Here is a 21,995-nt window from a genome sequence, read left to right as displayed (position 1 = left end):
ACCAGTATTTCCAACTGGGATGTTCATTGGCTGGGTACATATTGACATCGTTTGTTCTATTACTCAAAAGCTAGCAAGGACTTATATAAGTTTAAGCTAGCAACAACAACCACCATCAAACTTGTTCCTGAGCTCATCCATGAAACATCAGGGTAAACTGAGAAGGCTTCACAGAAGGGTGTGCCGGGGGACTATTCAGCAAATGTTGTATTCTTGGACTTGGGAGTTATTTATATGGACCTTAAGTTATGAAAAATTAATCATTGGAACTAGATAGGACTGCTTATATAATTCTTTTATAGCTTCATATATTTTGGTTGCCAATCTTTTCGCTGAGAAGGTGCCTGTATTTTGAATTTTTATTAGGTAATTAGACTCTCTGCCATAACCTAAAGTTTATAAGACCAACCCTTTTCATTTCTGGTAAGCCTTTGCAATTCATATGGAATGGTCTAGGTAAAAAGGGGAAAGCCCAAGTAAACTTGGAATGAAGTGGTGAAGCGAAGAAAGATGCAGATTATGATGAGAACATGCATTGAATTGGTACTAACACTGTTACATTTTTTATAGCAAGGTTGTGATTTTTTGATTGGTGTTATAATTACATTTCTTGGAATAAAAGAAATAATCAGAGAAAAGGATGGGGGACAGGCAATGTTGATTAAAAAGAGTAACAAAAAAAAGGATCAATAAATCAGAAGAGAATGGCCTATTATTTTTGTTGAGTACCTCGTCTAGATCCAGCAGTTTAGGTATTTTTTTATCCCTTAAAAAAAAATGGTTGTTTTACTCATGTTATATATGCTATATGCTCATATAATACAAAGTTAGCTTGAACAACTGGTATGAAACCATGTAGATTTGCAAAGAATAGCATTACTCTGCGGACTTTGTGTTAGCTTTCAGAACTCTTAGTACTAGAAATAATTGAAATATTGCAAAAATACAGACCATGACCACTGAAAATTTTAACCTGTCTTGGTGGCATGTGCTTTGATTTATGAAGGCCATGTCAAAGGTTCGAGACGTATGTACCCCTTCTTCATCCATGACCACTGTAAAAAAGAATATTTGCAATATGGAGATTAGAACTTTTCCACACATCCTCTAGAGGTTTGGAGGTGGCCAATGAAATGCCTGACTTGTTTTATGACACATTATGCCCATTATGCTAAGCAAGATAGTACCTATATAGAAAATGTAACTCTCTTGTGATATTTCGAACTGAAAACCTCCAATTCATACGATGCTTCGAGAAGGTGGTTGTAGGAGATAGTGATACATACAGTTTTGTAGGACGTGATCTTCTAATTATTTTGTCGGTAAAATGAGAATCAAGATTGACTATATTCGTATAACTGCCCGGAAATTGTATATAATATTTATTACTTAATTACATTACAGATGAAGAATAGGTTCAAAGTTCATGCTATTTGTCGTGATTATATCTATATTTTAATGCTTGGCTCTCAAAATTCTTTTCAGTCCCAAATACTTGAGGCCCTTGGAGCTACTGTAGAGAGAGTGAGACCAGTTTCGATTACACACAGAGACCACTATGTGAATGTTGCAAGGAGGAGGGCCTTGGAGGCTACTAAGTCCGCAGCAATGCAAAGAGAAGCTTGTAAAATGGAAGGCAACAGCTTAATTCACATAAATGGTCATACACCACAGCAAGAAAAATGTCAGCCCATCTCCTCTACTGATTGTAAAGGAGGTTTCTTTGCTGATCAGTTTGAAAACTTGGCAAACTTTCAGGCCCATTATGAGTGGACTGGTCCTGAAATATGGGAACAAACTCGAGGGAGACTGCATGCCTTTGTTGCTGCTGCAGGTACAGGTGGAACTGTTGCTGGAATATCACGGTTTCTCAAGGTCTGTCTTCACAATATGTCTTTCATTTATTACATTTGAATATTCTGTTCAAACAAAGCGGGTTTTGCACTTCTCAACCCTTGTGTTTCTTTTCCAGGAAAAGAATCCAAATATTAAATGCTTCCTTATTGATCCACCTGGATCTGGTCTGTTCAACAAGGTCACAAGAGGAGTAATGTACTCAAAGGAGGAGGCAGAGGGCCGAAGACTGAAGAACCCTTTTGATACCATCACAGAAGGAATTGGAATCAACAGACTGACCAAGAATTTTCTGATGGCAGAGTTAGATGGAGCTTACCGTGGCACAGATAAGGAGGCCGTTGAAATGTCCAGGTCTGTAATCTAAACTCTCATGCACTAAAATATGATATTTTCCTATTGGTGTAAGCATAAAAATCAAGAGCATGTTCTCAAATAGATAGATTTGTTTTATGTACTTATGAGTGATAAATTGGCAACAATATAAAACGACGAAGCAGAAATTCGAGGATGTGTTAGCACTTTTAAACAGTGTTGTGATGGTTATGCCTGTTATTTTATGTCAGTATCAACACCACCTCTGCTATGGATCATGAGCATTGCAAGAATATTGTATAATTGTCATAACATCCCTCTTTGAAATTAGTCTCAATTTCTTTTTTGTCTTCTCATACTGTTATTCTGTTTATTCAAAAAAATATATATAATAATATGATGAAAATACTGTTGATTTTGCTGCTTTGCTGTTGTATGACTTATGTTATAGTATATCAATAATTTTATACTGAAACTATTCTTTTAATCTTATCTGGCCTTTTACGGTCCATCATGACTCATATGTGAAAAGTGCTGTTAGCATAACCATGATTATTAGTCATCTGGTAAATGGTTTAAATTCTGGAGTCAACTTAGCAAGGCAAATGTCTATTTTGGATAGCTTTTGATGAGTATAGAGTGAATTACTCCAAATTTAGCTAATTATTCTTGCTTAGCCAAGTATTGAACTCTGCTGAGTTTGATGCATACATACTGAATATAAATATGATTCTAGTTTTGAAGTGGCTGGGATGCAAGTTCTGGACAAAGTGGAACACTCTAATAACTGGATCAGTTATATCATCGTTTTAGAAATATCTATGTTGATGTTAAGATGAAATACAATGCTGCAAGCCCTATAATTTCTTTAAGATGTTCATGGTTTACTTGATTGCCTAAGGAAGCATCACTGCTTCTTTTTTTTTTAAAAAAAAAAGAGCCAATTACAAATTAATTCTATTTACTTTGAACAAAAGAACATGCCATGTTAGTGAGTTCCTTATCTTTTTTCTTGTAAATTAACTATCCTTGTATCATTCCTTGGCATGTTAACTGTGGTCTTGGATTGACACATTGTTGTCAAGCACTCAGGTTAGAGGTTAAACTCGATTTACTTTACCTGGATAATTGATTCCTATATTATATATAATACTGTTAGCAAGGGGTTAACTCGTATGCTCTTGTCAGTAGAAAGAATGCTGAACTTCTCTGACAAGTTCACAAGAAATGTGGCATTTACTTGACAGTCCTTGTTTCAACTTGCAACACCTATCTCAAGCTTTGAAGTTAGTGGTGGCAAATGGTCGTGTTATGTTGGATACAGATCAAGTCAGATACTAGTCGGCTCAAATATTTCTCAACCAAAACCTGACCTATTTATTACACTAGTTAAAAAATTGAAAATTGAACCTAACCTATTAACTAAGCAGGTAACCCGACTCGACCCACATGGCCTCTTTAATAAATAGTAGGGTTAAGGACAGGTCTAGAGTGACCTGTGTTAACTTCCCATCTTCTCTTTACAATTGTTTGCCAAGGGTAAAAGGAAAGGAGAGAAGAGAAAAAGATATGGAGAGGAGGAAAAGGAAGAATATCTACTCCTCTCGAACTTTTGTTGGTTTCCCAATGGTCTAGCCTAAGCCACCCCAAGCCCCCAATGAAAGGTCCGATTGCCTAATTCCTTACTCTCAAACAGGGCCAGCTCTAAACAGATTAAATGGATCGGATCTAAACAGGTCAACCTGACCTAACTCAATTGTTAAACAGCTCAAGCCTCTAAAACCTATATCTGACTTGTTTAATAAGCAGGTTAACATGGGTCAACCTATTTATCTTGGACCCATTTATGCCAAATCCAAACATGTTTAATGCAGGTTGGATGCGTGTTAGCTTAGCAGGTCGGGTTATAGATTGCCACCCCTATTTGAAGTGGACTCATATGTTTACCCCAACCTCCAATTTTGAACCTGATTTGCTGAAATCATCGTTAGTTCTGCAAGTTTCAAGAAATGTTGTTTATTTGTCACTTAACCTAAGCATACAGAACTGCAGATTGTGTAACTTTCTTGGAATCAACATTTTTGTTGTATAATTTCTCTCAGGTTTCTTCTGAAGAATGATGGTCTTTTCATCGGGAGTTCTTCAGCCATGAACTGTGTTGGAGCTGTACGATTGGCACAATCTTTAGGTCCAGGTCACACAATTGTAACGATTCTGTGTGACAGTGGGATGAGGCATCTCAGTAAGTTCCACAACGCTCAGTATCTGGCTGATCATGGACTGACCCCCTCTGCGACTGGTCTGGAGTTCCTCGATCGTCCTTGAATTTGGGTGGGCCATGTTGTATGATTGTCTTTCCTCTCCTAGTCTGAGTTTTGCAATTTGAGCAGCCAACGCAGTAAATGAACATTCAGTAGATTATCAACGCTACATATAATGTATGCCATCATGAAGGTATGCAGTTTTTCTGTAGTTCGTGCGCACTGGGATAGAGGCCATCGTGCAGTTTTTGGCATCTAGAGATTGAATCCAACAAGTGGTGCTGCAAGAGATGGAAGAGAGCATTTTCTAGATCTTAATTATACCAGTAGAAAGCAGCTTCATTATCATGTGGTATGAATGGTTCCACAGGTTGGCTTTTGGTTACATCACTCGAGAAGGTGATACGGCCAGTCTCAGGGTTGCTAGTTATTATACTTTATATGTTGAAATTCTCATTTTTATGCTGCCATTCAGCTGGTCATCTACAGGATCTTGTGCTTATGTATAGCCCTCAATTTTGTAAAATGATACTGTGAAGGATTGTGGACTGTTACTATGATGATTAAATTATCAAAGATTCATTGTTCAGGTCCATTTTTTGTGTTTGTGGGTGTTCACCTGGCTCCCTTTAGTAACTTTAAAAAGCAGTTTTTGGTACTCATCTGACAGTATAACCATACTGCCCATCCCTCTTGCACTCTCTGCACAAATGAGCTAGGATCTGCAAATAAAGCCACTGGATGTCAGAAAGGAAAGAAACAAATTCAGCTGAAATATTTAGTTCCAGTGAAATATGACCATAACCTTGGTGTAATAAGGGGCTGCTACATTCAACAAATTCATTAAACATGGCAATTTGACAATGGAAGTATATGGTTATATATCATACAGCTCTATCATTAAGGTAAAACATCACCCACATTTGGCATTAAGTTGCACTAAAAACTCAATGTCAGATCATACTGCTAGTATTCCAACCTCCAGGTGTGCAATGCCCCCTAGCTAAAGATGTCTATGGATTAGATTTCACGCCCTGATGCGTCGGTGAACTTCGACGAAGCATGGAGATTGGTGGCATTTGTTTATGATAGAGACATTAACCTAAGATAAGCTACACATATCATGGCATTGCCTCTTGTAGGGATCGACTCATGGACCAAGTAGAACTGAAGAAGCAAGCTTGTGGACAGGTGGAAGCTCAATGAGAATGTTGAAAGGCGGTTCCTCTGCCTGAAGCAAAATGCTTTGCCTCCAAATACCTCAACCTGCTGGAACATCTCCTTAACCCAAGTCATTATAGAATCCTGATGTTGAATGGGGATGATATGATGAAGATTCAGAAGATGCAGAATGTAATTCTAAGAGAGCATACCGAATTCTGCAACCATTTGTGGCTGCTTTGCCTTCATGATCAGATACCTTTTGACCAAGAAAGTTGAATCCCATGGCTATGAAGCACTAATAACTGCAGGAAGAAAGAGGTGACAAATTCCATGTACAAGCTATGTTTTCTAATTTTGCTACTGGGATTCATTATAGTAATTCTATGTACTTTTCTTAGAGTAATGATGTTGCAGCCTTGTTGATCCAGCATCAAGTTGGAGTAAGTAAACACAATATTTACGAATAAAATTACATTAATAACATAGTATCATTCTACTTATTCATGAAAATTGAGTGTCATATCCTCATTTTTTTCAGAAAAATGCTAGAGGATCCAAATCTATTGAAAAGTTTCCTGCACAGATGCCTTGTTTTATGCAAGGCAGTTCTTACCCTGTCCAATCACCCGCCACTGCACAATACACGGCAAGTGATCGAATTAAATCCTTCCAGCACTTGGAGGTTCCAAATTCTGGCGACTCCAACCCCACACCCCGCCCCTGGAACTGGATGAAGAGAAGAAAAAAGAGACAGGCATGCACCACAGAGAGACGGAGAGAGAGAGAGAGAAAGATATGCCAAACCAGGCCTTGAAAGAAGTTCTGAAACTACCAAAAAAGAAATATACATGTACTGGAATAATTCTGAAATGGTTTAGAGACAATTCTCTGATCCATTATAAAGCTCATGTCAGTTTCTTTTAATTAGAAGCTTTTTTCTTTCAAATTTATCTTAATGAAGAAATTAGAACCTAGCGAAAGGACTTCACGATTCTTATGAAAATTCAAAGAACATTCAAAACTCGTTTTCCAGGATGTTCTGTAACATAATTTACTTCTTTCTTGAACACGGCTTTTCACTAAAATACAAACTATTTCTTTAGATGAATTTGAATCATGACTGTTTGATGACTCACAGGCCACCACAGGACGAGGGTTGAGGAATTCAGATGTTGGTGAACAAGACCATATTTTATTGTCGTAAGATTTGTTCGTTACCATGACTATGTTCACTGTGTTACTTGGATACTCACATCCAGTTTCTAGAATTTCTATCTGATATGTATTTAAATCAGATACCACTTGGATACTTATGAAAACTTTTTAAAAGCAGCTTTTCTTCTTTTCAGAAATTGGTCAAAATGTAAATTTTAAAATAACTTTATGAAATAACATTTCTCAAAATCCTTAAACTAATTAGAAGTTTGGATAAGAAAGATGCATATGACAGAAAAACTTGAGATATAATATTTTCAATATTTTTATAAGATATTCTATATATAATATATAAAAATATCTTTTCTGTGTATCCACATCTCTCCTTTTTTTTTCCCTTTTATTGACGCAAACACTTAAACACATGGCTGAATTTGATTCTCTTTTCACATCCATGCAGCACTGCTGTCAATTACGACATAAATTACCACGCAAAGAAATGGTTAACTGGTCTGATGAAACTTGATGTGCATGGTTAAGTGCTAACCATAGCTTATACCCTCAAAGTCACATCTTGTATGCTTCTAACATCTATTACGAGCTGTTCCTATCTAAGGTAGCAAATGGTCATACAAAATGTTTCTCCAAATTCTTTCTCATAGATTTCGTCCAAACTTCTCATCACTTCCAACATCTAAACAGAATCCAAGTTCCTCACAAATATGAGCTAATTATGCCTTTGCCGCACCAGACATCACTATCACAAATAGTCCACCACCAGTCTGCTTTCTAATGAGATATGCATTTATAATGAGCTCAATTTTTGTACATCAACAATTTAGCTGAACAAAATCATCGGTCTCATATTTGAAAATTTTTAGATCAAGCATAATTAGTATGTGAAAAAGATTCAGGTAAAAATGTGTCTGCTAACATATGCATCATGCAACAACACCATTATGATCAACCTTCCAATCTCCCCATCCGTGAATATTATGAAGTTGAACTACCAAAATTATCCTATGGACCTTCTTACTACTAAATTTGACAGAGTCTCGCCTACATATAATAAATTAAAATCCATATATTTTCTTTAATTAAAATACATATTTTCCCTGCTTCCAATCACCAAGGCTTTCCTCCATGATTCTAGGTTAGTATTTGCCCTCATAAACACTTTACTCAATGCATTAGCTGAAAATAGTAATTTAAGATGCTCCATCCTTGGAATTCCTTAATGTTACTTCAGTAATGGTTCTATGTATGATCAAGTGTATAATATCAAGCTGTGGGAAAGCATATGTGATGCATAATTAAGAGACAAGAATGCCTTTTACTTGTTGCTTGATGAGTGTCAATTAATACCAGCCAACTTATCAATTGTTAAATATAAGATGAATCACACAGGCCCCAAAGAAAATTTTTAGAAATGAAAAGATAAATCCTACAGATAATTACATTTATTTGATTTGATGAGCACTCGCCAACTCCAGGTTCCAGCTGTCTGACGACAGATTAGAGAAAATTGATATGGTTACTTCAATATTAATTGACCTACAATGAAAATGTTATTTATCATTTTTATTTATTTATTTTTTTTTTGACAGGACAAAACAAACATATATATATATATATACATTTTTTTGTTGAAGCATTTGCAGAATATGTGAGTACTGGCAATGTTTCTTCATAGTAAAGATCATATTTCTCTGTCAACCTTGCAATTGCAAGAAGTTTTATGAACTAAGCTATAGGGTTAACCTCATTTACTATATTTTATTTCCATGGATGTAATGTAGGAATTAGTGAATTTTCTTAAACGAATAAAAAATTAAACACATGCCTCCTCGATTTCACGCACGTTACCATGTGTCTTTGCTGAATTTGAACTTCTACAACAAGGAGGAATAGAAACAGTTTAAGAAGTCTGCTTCTTGTTCATGCATAAAAAATAAATGATAAATATATGGAAATTAAAAATAAAATTTAGTAGCTTGTAGATGGAGCTGCGAAGACTGACTTATTCTAATACAATGGTGAATATATTACAGAGGAAGCTGTGCATATTCTTGAATGATCGAAAACATTTTTTTCCAAATGTGCAGGGGGTGGAGGGGGTCAGCTTCTTCATTTGACATCAGTCCATATATAACGAAAATATTAATTACAAAGAATCGATGATTAAAGCACTGAAATGTTGTGGGCAAGCTATAGGGAAAAATAGGAAAACAAGAACACGAATCAAGAGATACATTCATATTTGACTGTAAGCTCGCAACGTATGCCAAAGAAAACATCTAAAGCACAAGAATCTCTGAATATGTGCGAAAAAAATAAAATGATATATCATTTGCCTAGAGGAAAATGTTCCTTACAGGAAAATTCTTTTTCCCAATGACACAACCTAAGCAGCAACTGCTCAGATGAATTCCTTGGCTCCAACCATGACTTAGCAGCAACTTTTGTGGTCAGAAACCATCCAGCCTTATCTGGTGCCTCATGAAATGGGACATTCAATTCTCCCAACTGTGACTCGAACATAGATGCCAACTCTTTCTCTGAATATTTATGCTTCCCATGCCCCGTATGAATACCCAGTAGTGGAGGCAACCCCTTCCCATTCTCTAAGGCCTTGGACAAATCGTTCATCCAGACACTGAAAGCAGTCAAAGCTGCTCCAGGTGAGAGACTCTTCAAGTGTAAAGACCACTGCGTGGGAGATTTCGATTGAAGATCTGTATATATCTCAAGATGAAGTGCCATATCCAGGAGCACACAAGCTTTTTTGGATTGATTGCGGTTTACATGGAGATGTATCAAACAATTACAATATGCCTTCTTCACTTCATTACTAACGTTGCTAAAGAGCTCTTCAGCTTCCTGTTTGACTGCCCCATTTCCAGCTCCTTCATCCACTAGCAGATTCACTAAGGAGCCCAACTTGACATTAGCTCTCTCTATACAATCAATCACTTAATTCTTCTGTTGGGGTCTGGGTCAGCACATTCAGAAGACAACAACAGAACCAGTCATCCGGAGTTATGCCCAATTTCAATAGCTTGTCAAAAGTTTCTCGCAACATCACCAGTCTGTCTAGCTTTCCCATAACACTGGATGATTGAAGCAATCACAAAGATATCTGGCTGATATGCAGTTTCCACCATCTCAAGTAACAAGCCTTCTACCTCCAAAACATTTCTGCTACAAGAGTATGCAGTAATTAAAGCTGAATAGCTCCAGCTATCAGGCTTACATTCATCAGGCAATCCCTTCATCTCTGCAAAAATCTTGGCCGCTTCATCAACACATTCACGCCAAGCAACCTCATTTCTTCATACACATTAAGTGCACCATCGAAATTCCCCGAATTACAGTTCTGATTACCGTCGCGAATGTAACCTTTCCTTGCAGGCACGATCATAGAGACAGAAAGCCTTCTCGATCTTGCCCGGCCGGCCATAAGCATCGATCATCGCCAAGTAGGTGATATCATCAGGGGTGCATTCGAACTCAGGCATCTCCTCGAACCAGTCCACCGCTTTCTCCGGCAAATTAAAATACCTGGCGCAGCTAATAACGGTCAAAAATGTCACGTTGTCCGGCTTAACCCTCCTCTGCATCATCTCCTTCCACAGGGCCTCTAGCCCATCCCAATTTTCACTTTCTCAATGCTTTGAGCGTCACATTATACAAAATCACCTCTTTGTTGTTCCTGATGTTGTTCTGGAACCACCTAGGCCGACGACGGAGTTGCCGGAGTTGAGGACGGTAACGGCGTCCTGCTCGGTGGCCCGGTCGCCGAGGGCGAAGAGGACGGCGGCGATGGGGTCGGAGGAGTCGAGGGAGGCGGCGAAACGGGAGTAGCGGGAGTCGGAGGAGTGGTGGCGGAGGCGGGCGGCACTTGGGCTGTTGGGTTTGATCCAAACTGAGTTTTTGAATGGAGGTCTGGGCTTCCGGCTCTCAGGGATTGGGCTTCTGGAGATCAAGGGTCAAGAGGTCTCGAGGGAGACATTAGGTGGCGTTCGATGCACCGGATAGGTTCGCCGAGATGATCTTGGGTTATCCTAGGTAATATGGTCCTTAATGATCTAAGATCATCTTATCGGTATGCTATAATGATTAAAAAAATTTGGATCAAAGAGTAACTTATTTGGTGTTTCATAAAAATCCAAAATTACTGGCCATATAATACCAAAACCATTCCTAATATATTCTATAAAAATATATTTATTATTCATATAAAATATATTATAATAAAATATTAAAATATTTATTAATATACTAATTATTAATATATTTCATAAAAATATATTTATTAGTCCTATAAATTATTAGTCCTAATAAAAATATATTAATTGCTATTATTGAATTAATATTTTTATTTATACTTATAAAATACTATTTTAATATTAATATTTATTTTGATTAGGAAGATAACGCAAATAGAAGTAATATATTAAATAATTTTATTATATAAAGTGCAATAATACATTTTTACTATAATTTAAAATTACCATTGGATAGTAATATGATAATATAATATAGTATAATATATTATAAATATAATATAAATAATAATATTATAATATTATATAATATATGATATTGATATAATATATTAATGATATATTGATATACAATTTTTTTTCTGCTGGACTAAGGAGCATTTTTGTCCTTAAATTTCAGCTCAAGATTACTGCCTTGGGGTGATCTTGAATACCCGATCTTAAGGATATGTATCCCACCACTGAGTTGGGCAGTGATTTAATAAGTAAAGGTGATTTAGGATCACTGCCATGTAGAATCACTATTGAGCAACCAAATGCAGTGATCTCATCATCTTCATCCATGTTACCTTTGATTTTAGGATAATTACCTTATATCAAACACCCCTTTGAGCGTATGGAGGAGGGGTTTGGAGGGAGGGGAGGGGAGAGGAGAGGGGAGAGGAGAAGGGGCAGGGAGGTTTGATGGTGTTTCTCTTCCACAAAGAGAGAAAGGAAGAGGAGAAGGAAAGGGATTGTTGGGAGTTGTGGGGGAAGAAGTGGTTGTGGTGGGATTGGGAGGAAAGGGTAGAAAAGAGTTGGCAGCTAATTTCCTTGCTTCTCCTCCTTTGGCAAGAGATTTAGACGAGAGCTAAAGATGAATATTTTATCGAAAAAGGTCTAGTAGTTATTTCCAGAGAGAAGATCTAAAGATCTTGCCCTTTGGGGTACTTAGTTGTATAACAGAACAATACTGCTTTCTGAGTTGAGAGCTACATGGAAAGGATTGGTCTATTTCAGTCTGATCCTACATGCCAATATAATATGAAACAACAAAACAGTTATATAGTGGATCAGACCAGGAACCCAATATGAAGAATGCAAGATATTATATCCTTCATGCAGGCAACAATGTGACTGACTAAGTGGCTCTTATATTACCGAGTTGGGTAATGATTTGAAAAGTAAGGATGATTTAAGATCACTGCCACGTAGGATCATCATTGAGCAACCAAATGCAGTGATCTCATTATTTTCACCCATGTTACCTTTGATTTTAGGATGATTACCTAATATCAAACACCCCTTTGGGGGTATGGAGGAGGGGCTTGGAGGGAGGGGAGGAGAGAAGGGGAAGGGAGGTTTGATGGTGTTTCTCTTACAGAGAGAGAGAGAGAAAGAAAGAGGAGAAGAAAAGGGAATGTTGGGAGTTGTGGGGGAGAAAGTGGTTGTGGTGGGATTGGGAGGGAGGGGTGGAAGAGAGTTGGCAGCCAATTCTGGGCCGGCCCAACTCTTAGGCGACTGCCCCAGCCTAAAGAAAGCCTACCGCAGGGAAGACCTCAAAAACAAAACAGAAAGGAAAAAGGCTTTCCTTAGTTAGTTCGCTTTAAGCTGGCCCACTGCAGGGAAGACCTCAAAGATAAAACGGAAAAGAAAAAAAAGGCTCCACTTAGTGAGTTCACCTTAGGCCCCCATATGCATTGAGCTGCTCCTGGGCCAGCCATTTTCCTTGCTTCTCCTCCTTTGGCAGAGATTTAGAGGGGAGCTAAAAGCGGATAGTTTATCGAAAACAGTCTAGAGGTTATTTCCAGAGAGAAAATCTAAAGATCTTGTCCTTTGTGGTACTTAGTTGTATAACAGAATAATGTTGCTTGCCGAGTTGAGAGTTGCATGGGAAGGATGGGTCTATTTTAATCCGATCCTACAGACCAACAACATAATATGAAACAACTGGACTCTAGAACAGTTATATTGTGGATCTCCATGGAGCAGGAACCCAATATCAAGAATTTAAGATATTATATCCTTCATACTAGCAACAATGCGACTGACTAGGTCGCTTCTTATATTACGGACAAGAATGACACTATGCCATGGGAGACTCCATCTTCATTACCTCATAGACTCTAAAATATTTTTATGACCGACACTAGTGGTTTCATTTATTTGAGAGCTTTGTAGAGTAGCTGCCTTAACGAGAGAGAGAGAGAGAGAGGATATAAAGATCTTGTCGTTCACAGCATTGGATTCTTATGCTCGAACTCTCTATAGCTCCTAAACTAGCATGTAGTATACCACATGGATCAAAAGCTGCTTCATCCACTACCTTGTTCACCTTGTATTTAATGTGACACCCATCTATGTAGGCAAACTTACCTCAAGATAAAACATATGTTTATTATCAAAATTGTCACAGTGCTTATTGCCACATTACTAGATTCCGGTTAGATTTTTCCCAGTATCGTCTGTCTTGCCTGTCTGGTATCAATTGGCGATGACTTGAGCATTATCAAAGTTTAGCAGTGAATAAAAAGTTGCCGACTGGTAATTGTCCTATCTCCAATCAAATTAAACTTAAATATAGTTGGGAGCAATAAGTGTTAGGATAAAAAACACGATGCTAAAGGTTTTTAGATTTCAAGTAAAAGAGACTACAATCATGGATAAAGTTCACAGATATCAAACTTTAATAAGTGTAGTGAACCAGATATGAAGGATTACAAATCAGGTTTGGGAATAGCGCATGCATGAAATTGAAAAGAAAGTGAATTAATAATCAGGAGTTGTGAATAAGTTTTCCTGCAAACTTTTCTTGGGACAAAAAAAAAGGGAATATCCATACTTATTTGACCGTATAGCTTTTAGAGGTCTGTTCTCCTTTCTGGATCTAAAGGTTTGGTTGCAGGTGATTAGGGCAATAGGAATTTGGGGCTTTGCTGGTTCTATTTTTGAGGGAAAAAAGGAAGGGAAAGATGAGCGGGATGTAGGCACCCACTATATATGATAGTAGACCATTTGTATCCCATACAAATCACATATAGTGGTATAGGTTTCACTAAGATTTTATGGGCACAACAACGCCATTTTGGAGTAGCTCAATTCCATGTCACAATATGTTTGAAAAAACTGGCAACTGATGGAACTTAAAGCCTTCTATGGGAAAGAGTTCACTCCTGTAAGGATCATAAAAGATGATAGTAATGTCATTATTTACACTTTCTACCAGTCTCTCAACTAGGATGACAAATGGACAAAAAATGGAGGTAGTCTTATGATGATAGCAACAGACACAGCCGAAGAACTCAATTTGAATGTAACCATTGATTCGGCTCAACAAAAACGAATAGATGACATGTAATGCAGACACATTGCACAGAGCACAAAAAGCATTATTCAAACGACAATCAATTAACATGTAATTAAGGTTGATGATGAAGAAAAAAGTGACTAAAAAACCAGACGAGAGGATGCTGATGAAACATAATCCATTTAATGTGGAGAATAGAACATTCAGTAATAATAGACAATATCCACGGTTCATAACAAGGATGCATCCCTTGTTAGTAGATATTATGGCTTTTAAGACTATAAAGAAGATGCTCCACAAACGTATCTTAGAGTTTGCTTGATTATGCTCTTAATGACGGTATCTCTCAAACTGAGACTCATGGCAATGTGGGTCAGGCCAATCTCGTGGGGAGCTCTTTGGCGTGGTTGCACTGCTTACCTTACTGCCCACACGTTGTCTCAGGGTTTCCACCTTGTTTTCACGCCCCGTCCCGGAGAATTTACAATCTGCTTCCTTGAGCTTCTGCTTGAAACGCTGCTTACGGCCAGCTGCGTTCAGCTCTTGCTGCTTGGCTGAAGAGGGCGGAGCCCCGTGAGGTCCCAAGTAGATCTTTTCAGCTTCCTTGAAGGCCTGTTTGAAGGGAATACAAATGGAATATGAATTTTTAAATGAAGGAAAATGGGAGATAGATTCTATTGAAAACTGTCGAACACATAATAAAAGCTGCTTCAGCAAAGAGATCTTTTAAGACCAACCCTTGGAGGAGGTTCACGATCTGTTACTCCCGGCACATCTGGTTTACCAAGATCAGAGTCTCCAACGTTCAAACTTGGGATCACAAACCCATCAGTATCTGTAAGATAAAACCTAATAAATTGATATTTCTGAAAATATTTGCAGGAACCAATTGTACATTTGGAGAGCCAATTGATCCAGAAACTAACATTTCATACTAAATAATGCTCAATTATCCATCCAGTCCAACTTTGATAACAACTCCTATCCTATGATTGTTGAACACAAAAGGGCTTGCTCATGAACCATGATCCACAAGGAAACGTAAATGATTGAGTTGTAAACATAAGTTCTTGCGAAGAGAAGCAAACAAGGATCAAAAAATTAATGCCACAATATCAACCAGAATAAAACATGACTAAATGATACAGTCTAATTTTAACAAGTTCCCACAATACATGAGACATTTACCAACCCTTATAGGACACCAAAAATGTGCCTATCCCCTTGAAAAATGGGTACATTTGTTAACTGCTGTTAAGTCCAGAAGTTATATATCCTAATGCACCAAATTTGCATAATCAATGCAGAGACTGCAATATACCATTCAACATAAAACAAACATTGGTTCCTTTATTGACATGATTTTTGACCCCACATAGGTAAATTTCTTTCTTTCTTTCTTTCTTTCTTTGTACTCTTATCATACATTACCGACAAAATCTCAAACTATTTCGACGAGACAACTTAAGGAGATCTAATTTTCTATAGAGAAACATATGGTGTTTTTCTTAAATGGATGTAAAACTGATTTTCTTTATAAGTATCAAAACAATTTTTTTGGGCCTAGAGAAGCAGACAACATAAAGCATATGAACACCTGGATAAAACTATGTTGCGACAATGTCTTAATGTTTATGATGCATGCACATGATTTGGATTTTCATTTGACACAAAAACTTCTTGGCTTTGGAATGTTGGTTTTACCCTGTTCCAGATAACATCAGTCTGCCAAAATTGAAAACAAACATCATACATCTCAACAGAAGTTGATAAAATAATGCTATGATTATCTAAAATCAGGGTTTTACACCTAGGTTAAATGAAAGAGTGGGAGGTTAAGGTTTAAAAAGAATGGTGTTCACTGTTCAAAATCTATATTAGTCATATCTCCCAAAAGACAGGAAGAAGAAGATTAACAAGGGAAGGCAGAGGAAATGAAAAATGATAAAATTTCAGCATGAAAATGACTGGATTTAAAACCTACTTTGAGATTTTTTAATGCAAGACTGGCCCGATCTGGTAACAGATCTGAAGAAATTGAGCGAAATGGGGAAACTGAGATTTAGGCTTCGGTTACTCTTGGACCACACTTTAACTTTAGTCAAATGACTAGGACTGAAAAGTGCATAGGATGATGGCTGGGTCAATGCTATCTTTCTCATCTCTGTCCGATTTCTATCAAAAAATGTTCAGGAATGAGATTAACATTGGAATAGACAAAATATTCAGGACGAGGCCTGATTTTTACCATAAAATATTCAGGAATGAGATTAAAATAGGAATAGACATGTTTGGGACACTGAGCAAGATTTGTATACATGAGTCCAATATTCAAGGTACTGAGTCCATAGTGTTTACCAAGGATCAAGGTACTAAACTTCCACAGTATTTACTAGCAACTCTTGCAAGTTCCCATGAATAATTTTGGCAACACTGTGTGTGTGTCAGAGAGAGGGAGAGAGAGAGAGAGAGAGCAAGAGCAAAAGAGAGGTAGCGGAGAGAGAGATGGGAATAGGTCAAAGATGGGCCAAACTTTACTCATGTCCACACTACCATGAGGTCTCAACATGCATTCAACCCCTTTTAGCAATCCCATGGGGTTCAACCCTTATGAATAGGAAAAGAAAAATGAAGGAAAACTTGCATCCCATCCCCCCATATGTTACCAAATCCCCAACCTACTAGTAGGCCTCACACCATCTCATACACAAAGAAAATAAACAAATATATCTAACTCCAACAATAACATTTTGTCAAAGTCATTTAATAATCTGAGTATCCTCATTATCTCCAAAGAGCTAAACTGTTCTCACAATAAGCAAGAGTCGTACTAGTGTTTTCTGGGCTTCAAAGAAAGAAAATATTTTAGTCTTAAAGCTAGAAAAAACTTTAGGGTAGGGCTGCATGGCCTTGATCTGCATCGCATGCTTCTATCATTGTTCATTCAGCCTTGAGAAGGCCAAAGAAGTGGAAGCTTCTAATTCTGATAGGTTGAACCGTAATTGCTTTTGAAATTGCATTCAGCTTTGTTGAACTAACATATAACAAATTCCCTTAGAATGCATATGTACTTGCTTAGTCCAACAAACACTGACAATCAATAAATATATCTGCAACCTTCACGGGAATGACATTCCATCATCCTTCACATTCATTTCATCTCTAACTAAGCTTTGTTTCTTTCATCTTGTCATCTGATTATTAAAAATATTTCATCTTCAATTTATGTTATATCATTATCATATTATATTATTATACTATAATTTTGTGACTGTTTCTTCCAGCTACCCAGCAAAAACAGAACATGATTTATCACATCTTTCATTTTCTTAATGAAAGTGACTTGAGCTCTGCTCAACTATTTCTTCTGAAAGCCAAAAAAAGGGTCCCTGTACATGCCGTACATGCATAGAGATAAGACAGGTTATACCATTTGTCATACAAGCTTAAGAAGAATAATTGGTCATGGAGCATATCTACAGTATTTTTCATTTGATACACTATTGCAAAAACATAATTCTCAGCATAAATATTAGCATAAACCAAGTATCCTTAATAAAGATGTGTCTTCATCATTCAGGATTAATCAAGGAACCCTCTCCAGTTACAGACTTTCAAAATAAGTCAGGCCTTCTTTGCTTTATTTCCGATGTACTACAGGCTGTTACCCTAGCCATGTGCCTAACGTATACATTTTGAATTATCTTCAATCCTAAAAAGGTTAAATGGCCTTTTGTTACTCACCTTTATCCATTATTTCATCACTCTACCAAATATAAACAAACCCAAGCATCAACAGTTAATTGATCGATAGAGAAACAAATGGAAGTTATCATTACAACAAATAAATCGACCAAATTTGGATTTGTTATACGAGAATCCAAATCATTAACTAAAACTGCAAAAAAAGAAGAAGGAAATAACATGTATACCAACAGCAATTCAGCAATCCCACCAAGTCTAGAAATTTCAGACAGATTCGTTCAAACACACTAATTTCTCGCGAATCTTAACATGAAAACACTTTTTTTGGTACCTAAATTTCCAACCAAGAAGACTAAAGATTAAATATTGGAAAACATAAATCGAAATTTCTCTACAGATGCATGAATCCTTGGCAACAACCAACCAACAATCTCGACATAAAACAAGACTAAAGGAACAAGATTTAGGTGCGGAAAATATGAGAGAGAGAGAGAGATCACCCCACTCGTCTTCTTCTACCTCTGGAGCGGGCTGAGTCAGAGAGGGATCCATGGAGCGCAAATGAACATGGATTTCAGCAGGCGCAGGGGCGCGAGAAAGACGGCAACTTTCTCGAATCTCCGGGGAAAACAACAGCAAAAAAAAAGTTATATAACGCTATTCACATAGAAATTTCAAGGAAAACAAGATCGGCAAATCGGAGAAGAAGCGAAGATAAGGGATCCAAACGAGGAACCTTTGAGAAGAAGAGGGGAGCGGGCAGAAAGATGCGACGCCACGAGGGTTCATTAGGAGGTCTGATTTTCCTCAAATTCGAATGACATAAATGCCCTTGGGTTTGATTTAAATAACGAAAACGTGTGGCTATTTATAGGCCAGAAGGTGGAGGGTAATTTCGTCAGTGAAGATGTTATAGGGATAGTTTACTTAGAAGAATAGGTTTGCCTAGGGGAGAATAAGGTTTAGATCGGATTCCCACTTGCCATAGTTTCCTTACAAATGTTTTGAAATTATAATGCATTAAAACTATTGCTAGGTAGGGTGGCAATCTACCACTCAAACAATGTGACCCCCAAATGATCTAATTTATGGAGGATCAGATTTGGCACAAATAAATTTAGGTTATAAATGAGTTATGAAGTGGGTTGAATTGTTGACCCATTTAATAATTAGATCGAATTATGATATGACTTGTTTAATTCATTTAAAAACTACTTAATCCAACTATTTAACTTGTTTAACCTTTTTATATCTATTTAATTCATTAAAAACTACTTAATTTATTTAATCTATTTAACCTGATTTGACCTATTTACTAAATAGGTTATGCGAGTCTAGTTGAATTATCTGTTTAATAAACAAGTCAAGTTCAAATCTAAATTTTTAATTTGTTTAATAAATAGTTCAGGTTTTGTGTGATAAATTTATGATCCGACCCATAGTGAACCAACTTGCATCCAACCCAATTAGTTGGGTTGATAGGACACCACAAATGCACACTTAGAAAGAGGAGTAGAGAGAGAGAGAGAGAGAGAGAGAGAGAGAGAGAGAGAAATCAATAACTATTATGGAGCATCGAGCGGAACCGACATTATGGATAGGGTCATCCATTGATTGTGTTGTCCAACCCGGTCTTGACTGGAATATATTGATTATGCCTGGCTCGCGTTTAATTGAGTCAAGTTTAAATATAGTTCCTCGGCTTGAAATTAATTTGGAGATGTGATATTCTTCAATCATTTTTTTATTTCTTTTATAGACTTTTAATTAATAAAATATTGAAATTAATGCTTGAATGTAGTTTTTATTCTTGAGTTTATCATATTGGCCGAGATCTTGATATCTCAATCCAAAAATATCGGTCAATATCTTGAAAAATCTTAGTTCCCTCCAAATTTTCCAACTTTCCATATTTACTAAGATATATCAAGATCTTAGTTTATAATTCATGATTGAGGCTCAAATTGTTGGAACATCCAAATTGTGAGAATCATATTAAGCTTTACTCAAACTTAAGCTCTGGTTAAGTTTTATTCAAACTCGCAATAAGAATGAAATGATTTTAGCCCAATTTAAGATTACGATTTAATTGAAATAGATTCATGTAATTTTAGGCTCTATCATATAATTAATGAGCTAATCTTGATCTAAATGCCATGCTCAAAATTATTTTCAAGTCAAGCTCGATTATATCTTGCCTTAATCAACCTTGACTTGATTGCATCTCTAAATATCACATTTGTCCCTTATTTTGACCTAAGACGGATTTGCTTCTACCATTTGGATTGTTGGAGCCAATTTAAAATGAAAAGAGGAACTATAATAGATAACCATCTATTCGAGAAGATATTATAGATAAGTCCACTATGTTAGCTTCAGCTAATTCTCCAAATTATTGAAATTAGATCAAATGAATAAAAGAACTATTACACTTAACCCACTACAAACTTTGGTGGTCTCTGTGTGGAACCAATATAGGATCTTGGAAATAATCGGAAGCATTCTCAGAAACTTGTGCAAAATTTTTTACCTCAGGATTTTTATATAATAACTGCAGAACCTATAAGCAAAAATTCTGCAAGTAATTAAAAACTCGATCACAGACCTATATGCAATGTTTATTTTTAATGTTTACTATGTAATGATCATTGAACTATTAATTTTTTAAGGTAATCGTATAGAATATGTAACTTAGTAACTTAAAACTAATTAAAACCCTACATAACAACATTTGGTATGATTTTTGTTTGGCATTCCTCATATTATGAACTTATAGCCATTATGCAGTAGCTTTATACTAGGAGTGGACTGTTACAAGAACAGTCCGACCACCCCAACCTTTCAGACATTTGTGCAGTGACACAACACCTACAACATTTTAAGGTATCGCATGCTTATAAGGTAGCTAATTTAACAGCGGGGTACCTTGCTTCTTTTGCTATCATAATACAGGGTTATTGGCTTTGGTTAGATGATTACCCCACCCCACAAAATTCTCTGATTTTGCAAACTTTTTATGTATGTTTTAAAGGTTAATATAACAGATATACAATTCTGACCCAAAAATAGTTTTAGATCCATTCAAAGACTTGTACATAATTTTTCACTTCCACATTATTTATGTAGACATGGTAAATTGTATTTATGTAGACATGGTAAATTGTATGCAATCTCCACATAGAACTTACAAGCGAGGAAATAATAGCAGAATAAAATAACCTACTTGTGACAAAACCCCATATTTTTGTCTTAACTTGTTTCTGTCTTCCTTCAGGCTCAAGATAAAAAGGAGCTCAAAGCGAGGAGGGACTAAGGGGGAGTGACCACTTATGGAATAATCACTTGAGAAAGCTATTAACGGGCCTAAACTAATGTATCGTCTGCTTCTGGTTTTGGTAAATCACAACAGGCTAATCTATAACATTCAACTTAGCACATACTTAGGGACTAGTATATAATTTTCTTTTCGATAGACAATTCAAATTCAATCCTTAGCTTCTCGAATCTGAACCTTAGGTCTCCCCTGTTGGATTTTGTAATTATATTTTTGACTTTTAATTTGTGGCGATTCAAAATTTTAATCATTTTAAATCCTATATGAATTTTCTTTTGGAATATCTCAAAAAGATGCATCTTTTAGTAAATAGTGGCTATTCTATCAAAAGATGCATCCTTTCTTCTCGAGATAACTCCACATGAAAAGGTGTACCCCTTCCTTATAAAGGGATGCTTCTAAAGCATCATGTCTCCTGCATTGCATCATTTTGGAATCTATAGGTAGAAATTATAGGATTGCTTGAGAGATATAAGTAAGTTGAGGGAAGGGACAATAGTGGTGTGCCCCCATTGCGGCACTTAAGGGATACAAGTGAGAATTAAAGAATTGCGAAAGATCCCTAATATTTCCATTCTCTATTTTAGGGCTTTATTTTGTATTCTACTCTTCTATACTTGGTCTTAGATAGTTTA

At 36.6% G+C, this 21,995-nt stretch overlaps 2 protein-coding genes and 1 pseudogene across 2 annotated transcripts; 1 reads left to right on the top strand and 2 right to left on the bottom strand.

Annotated features, from left to right (window-relative positions):
• Positions 1 to 1,404: 1,404 nt before the first annotated feature.
• On the top strand, positions 1,405 to 6,104 carry LOC120104007 (cysteine synthase 2-like). The gene is made up of 3 exons (XM_039123159.1): positions 1,405 to 1,875; positions 1,973 to 2,208; positions 4,272 to 6,104. Exons 1-3 carry the CDS (start codon positions 1,405 to 1,407, stop codon positions 4,492 to 4,494), a joined length of 930 nt encoding a protein of 309 aa, XP_038979087.1. The 3' UTR covers positions 4,495 to 6,104.
• Positions 6,105 to 8,975: 2,871 nt separating this feature from the next.
• LOC120109398 lies at positions 8,976 to 10,915 on the bottom strand (annotated as a pseudogene).
• Positions 10,916 to 14,458: 3,543 nt separating this feature from the next.
• Positions 14,459 to 18,808, bottom strand: LOC120109397. The gene is made up of 3 exons (XM_039123158.1): positions 18,527 to 18,808; positions 15,059 to 15,156; positions 14,459 to 14,933 (listed from the first exon to the last, which is right to left on the bottom strand). The coding sequence occupies exons 1-3, from the start codon at positions 18,576 to 18,578 to the stop codon at positions 14,652 to 14,654; spliced, it is 432 nt and encodes a 143-aa protein (XP_038979086.1). The 5' UTR covers positions 18,579 to 18,808; the 3' UTR covers positions 14,459 to 14,651.
• Positions 18,809 to 21,995: the final 3,187 nt, after the last annotated feature.

Source organism: Phoenix dactylifera, unplaced genomic scaffold, assembly GCF_009389715.1.
Source record: "Phoenix dactylifera cultivar Barhee BC4 unplaced genomic scaffold, palm_55x_up_171113_PBpolish2nd_filt_p 002116F, whole genome shotgun sequence".
NCBI classification, from domain to species: domain Eukaryota; kingdom Viridiplantae; phylum Streptophyta; class Magnoliopsida; order Arecales; family Arecaceae; genus Phoenix; species Phoenix dactylifera.
Note: the sequence above shows the minus strand (reverse complement) of the source record. Positions and strands in the feature narration are given on the sequence as shown.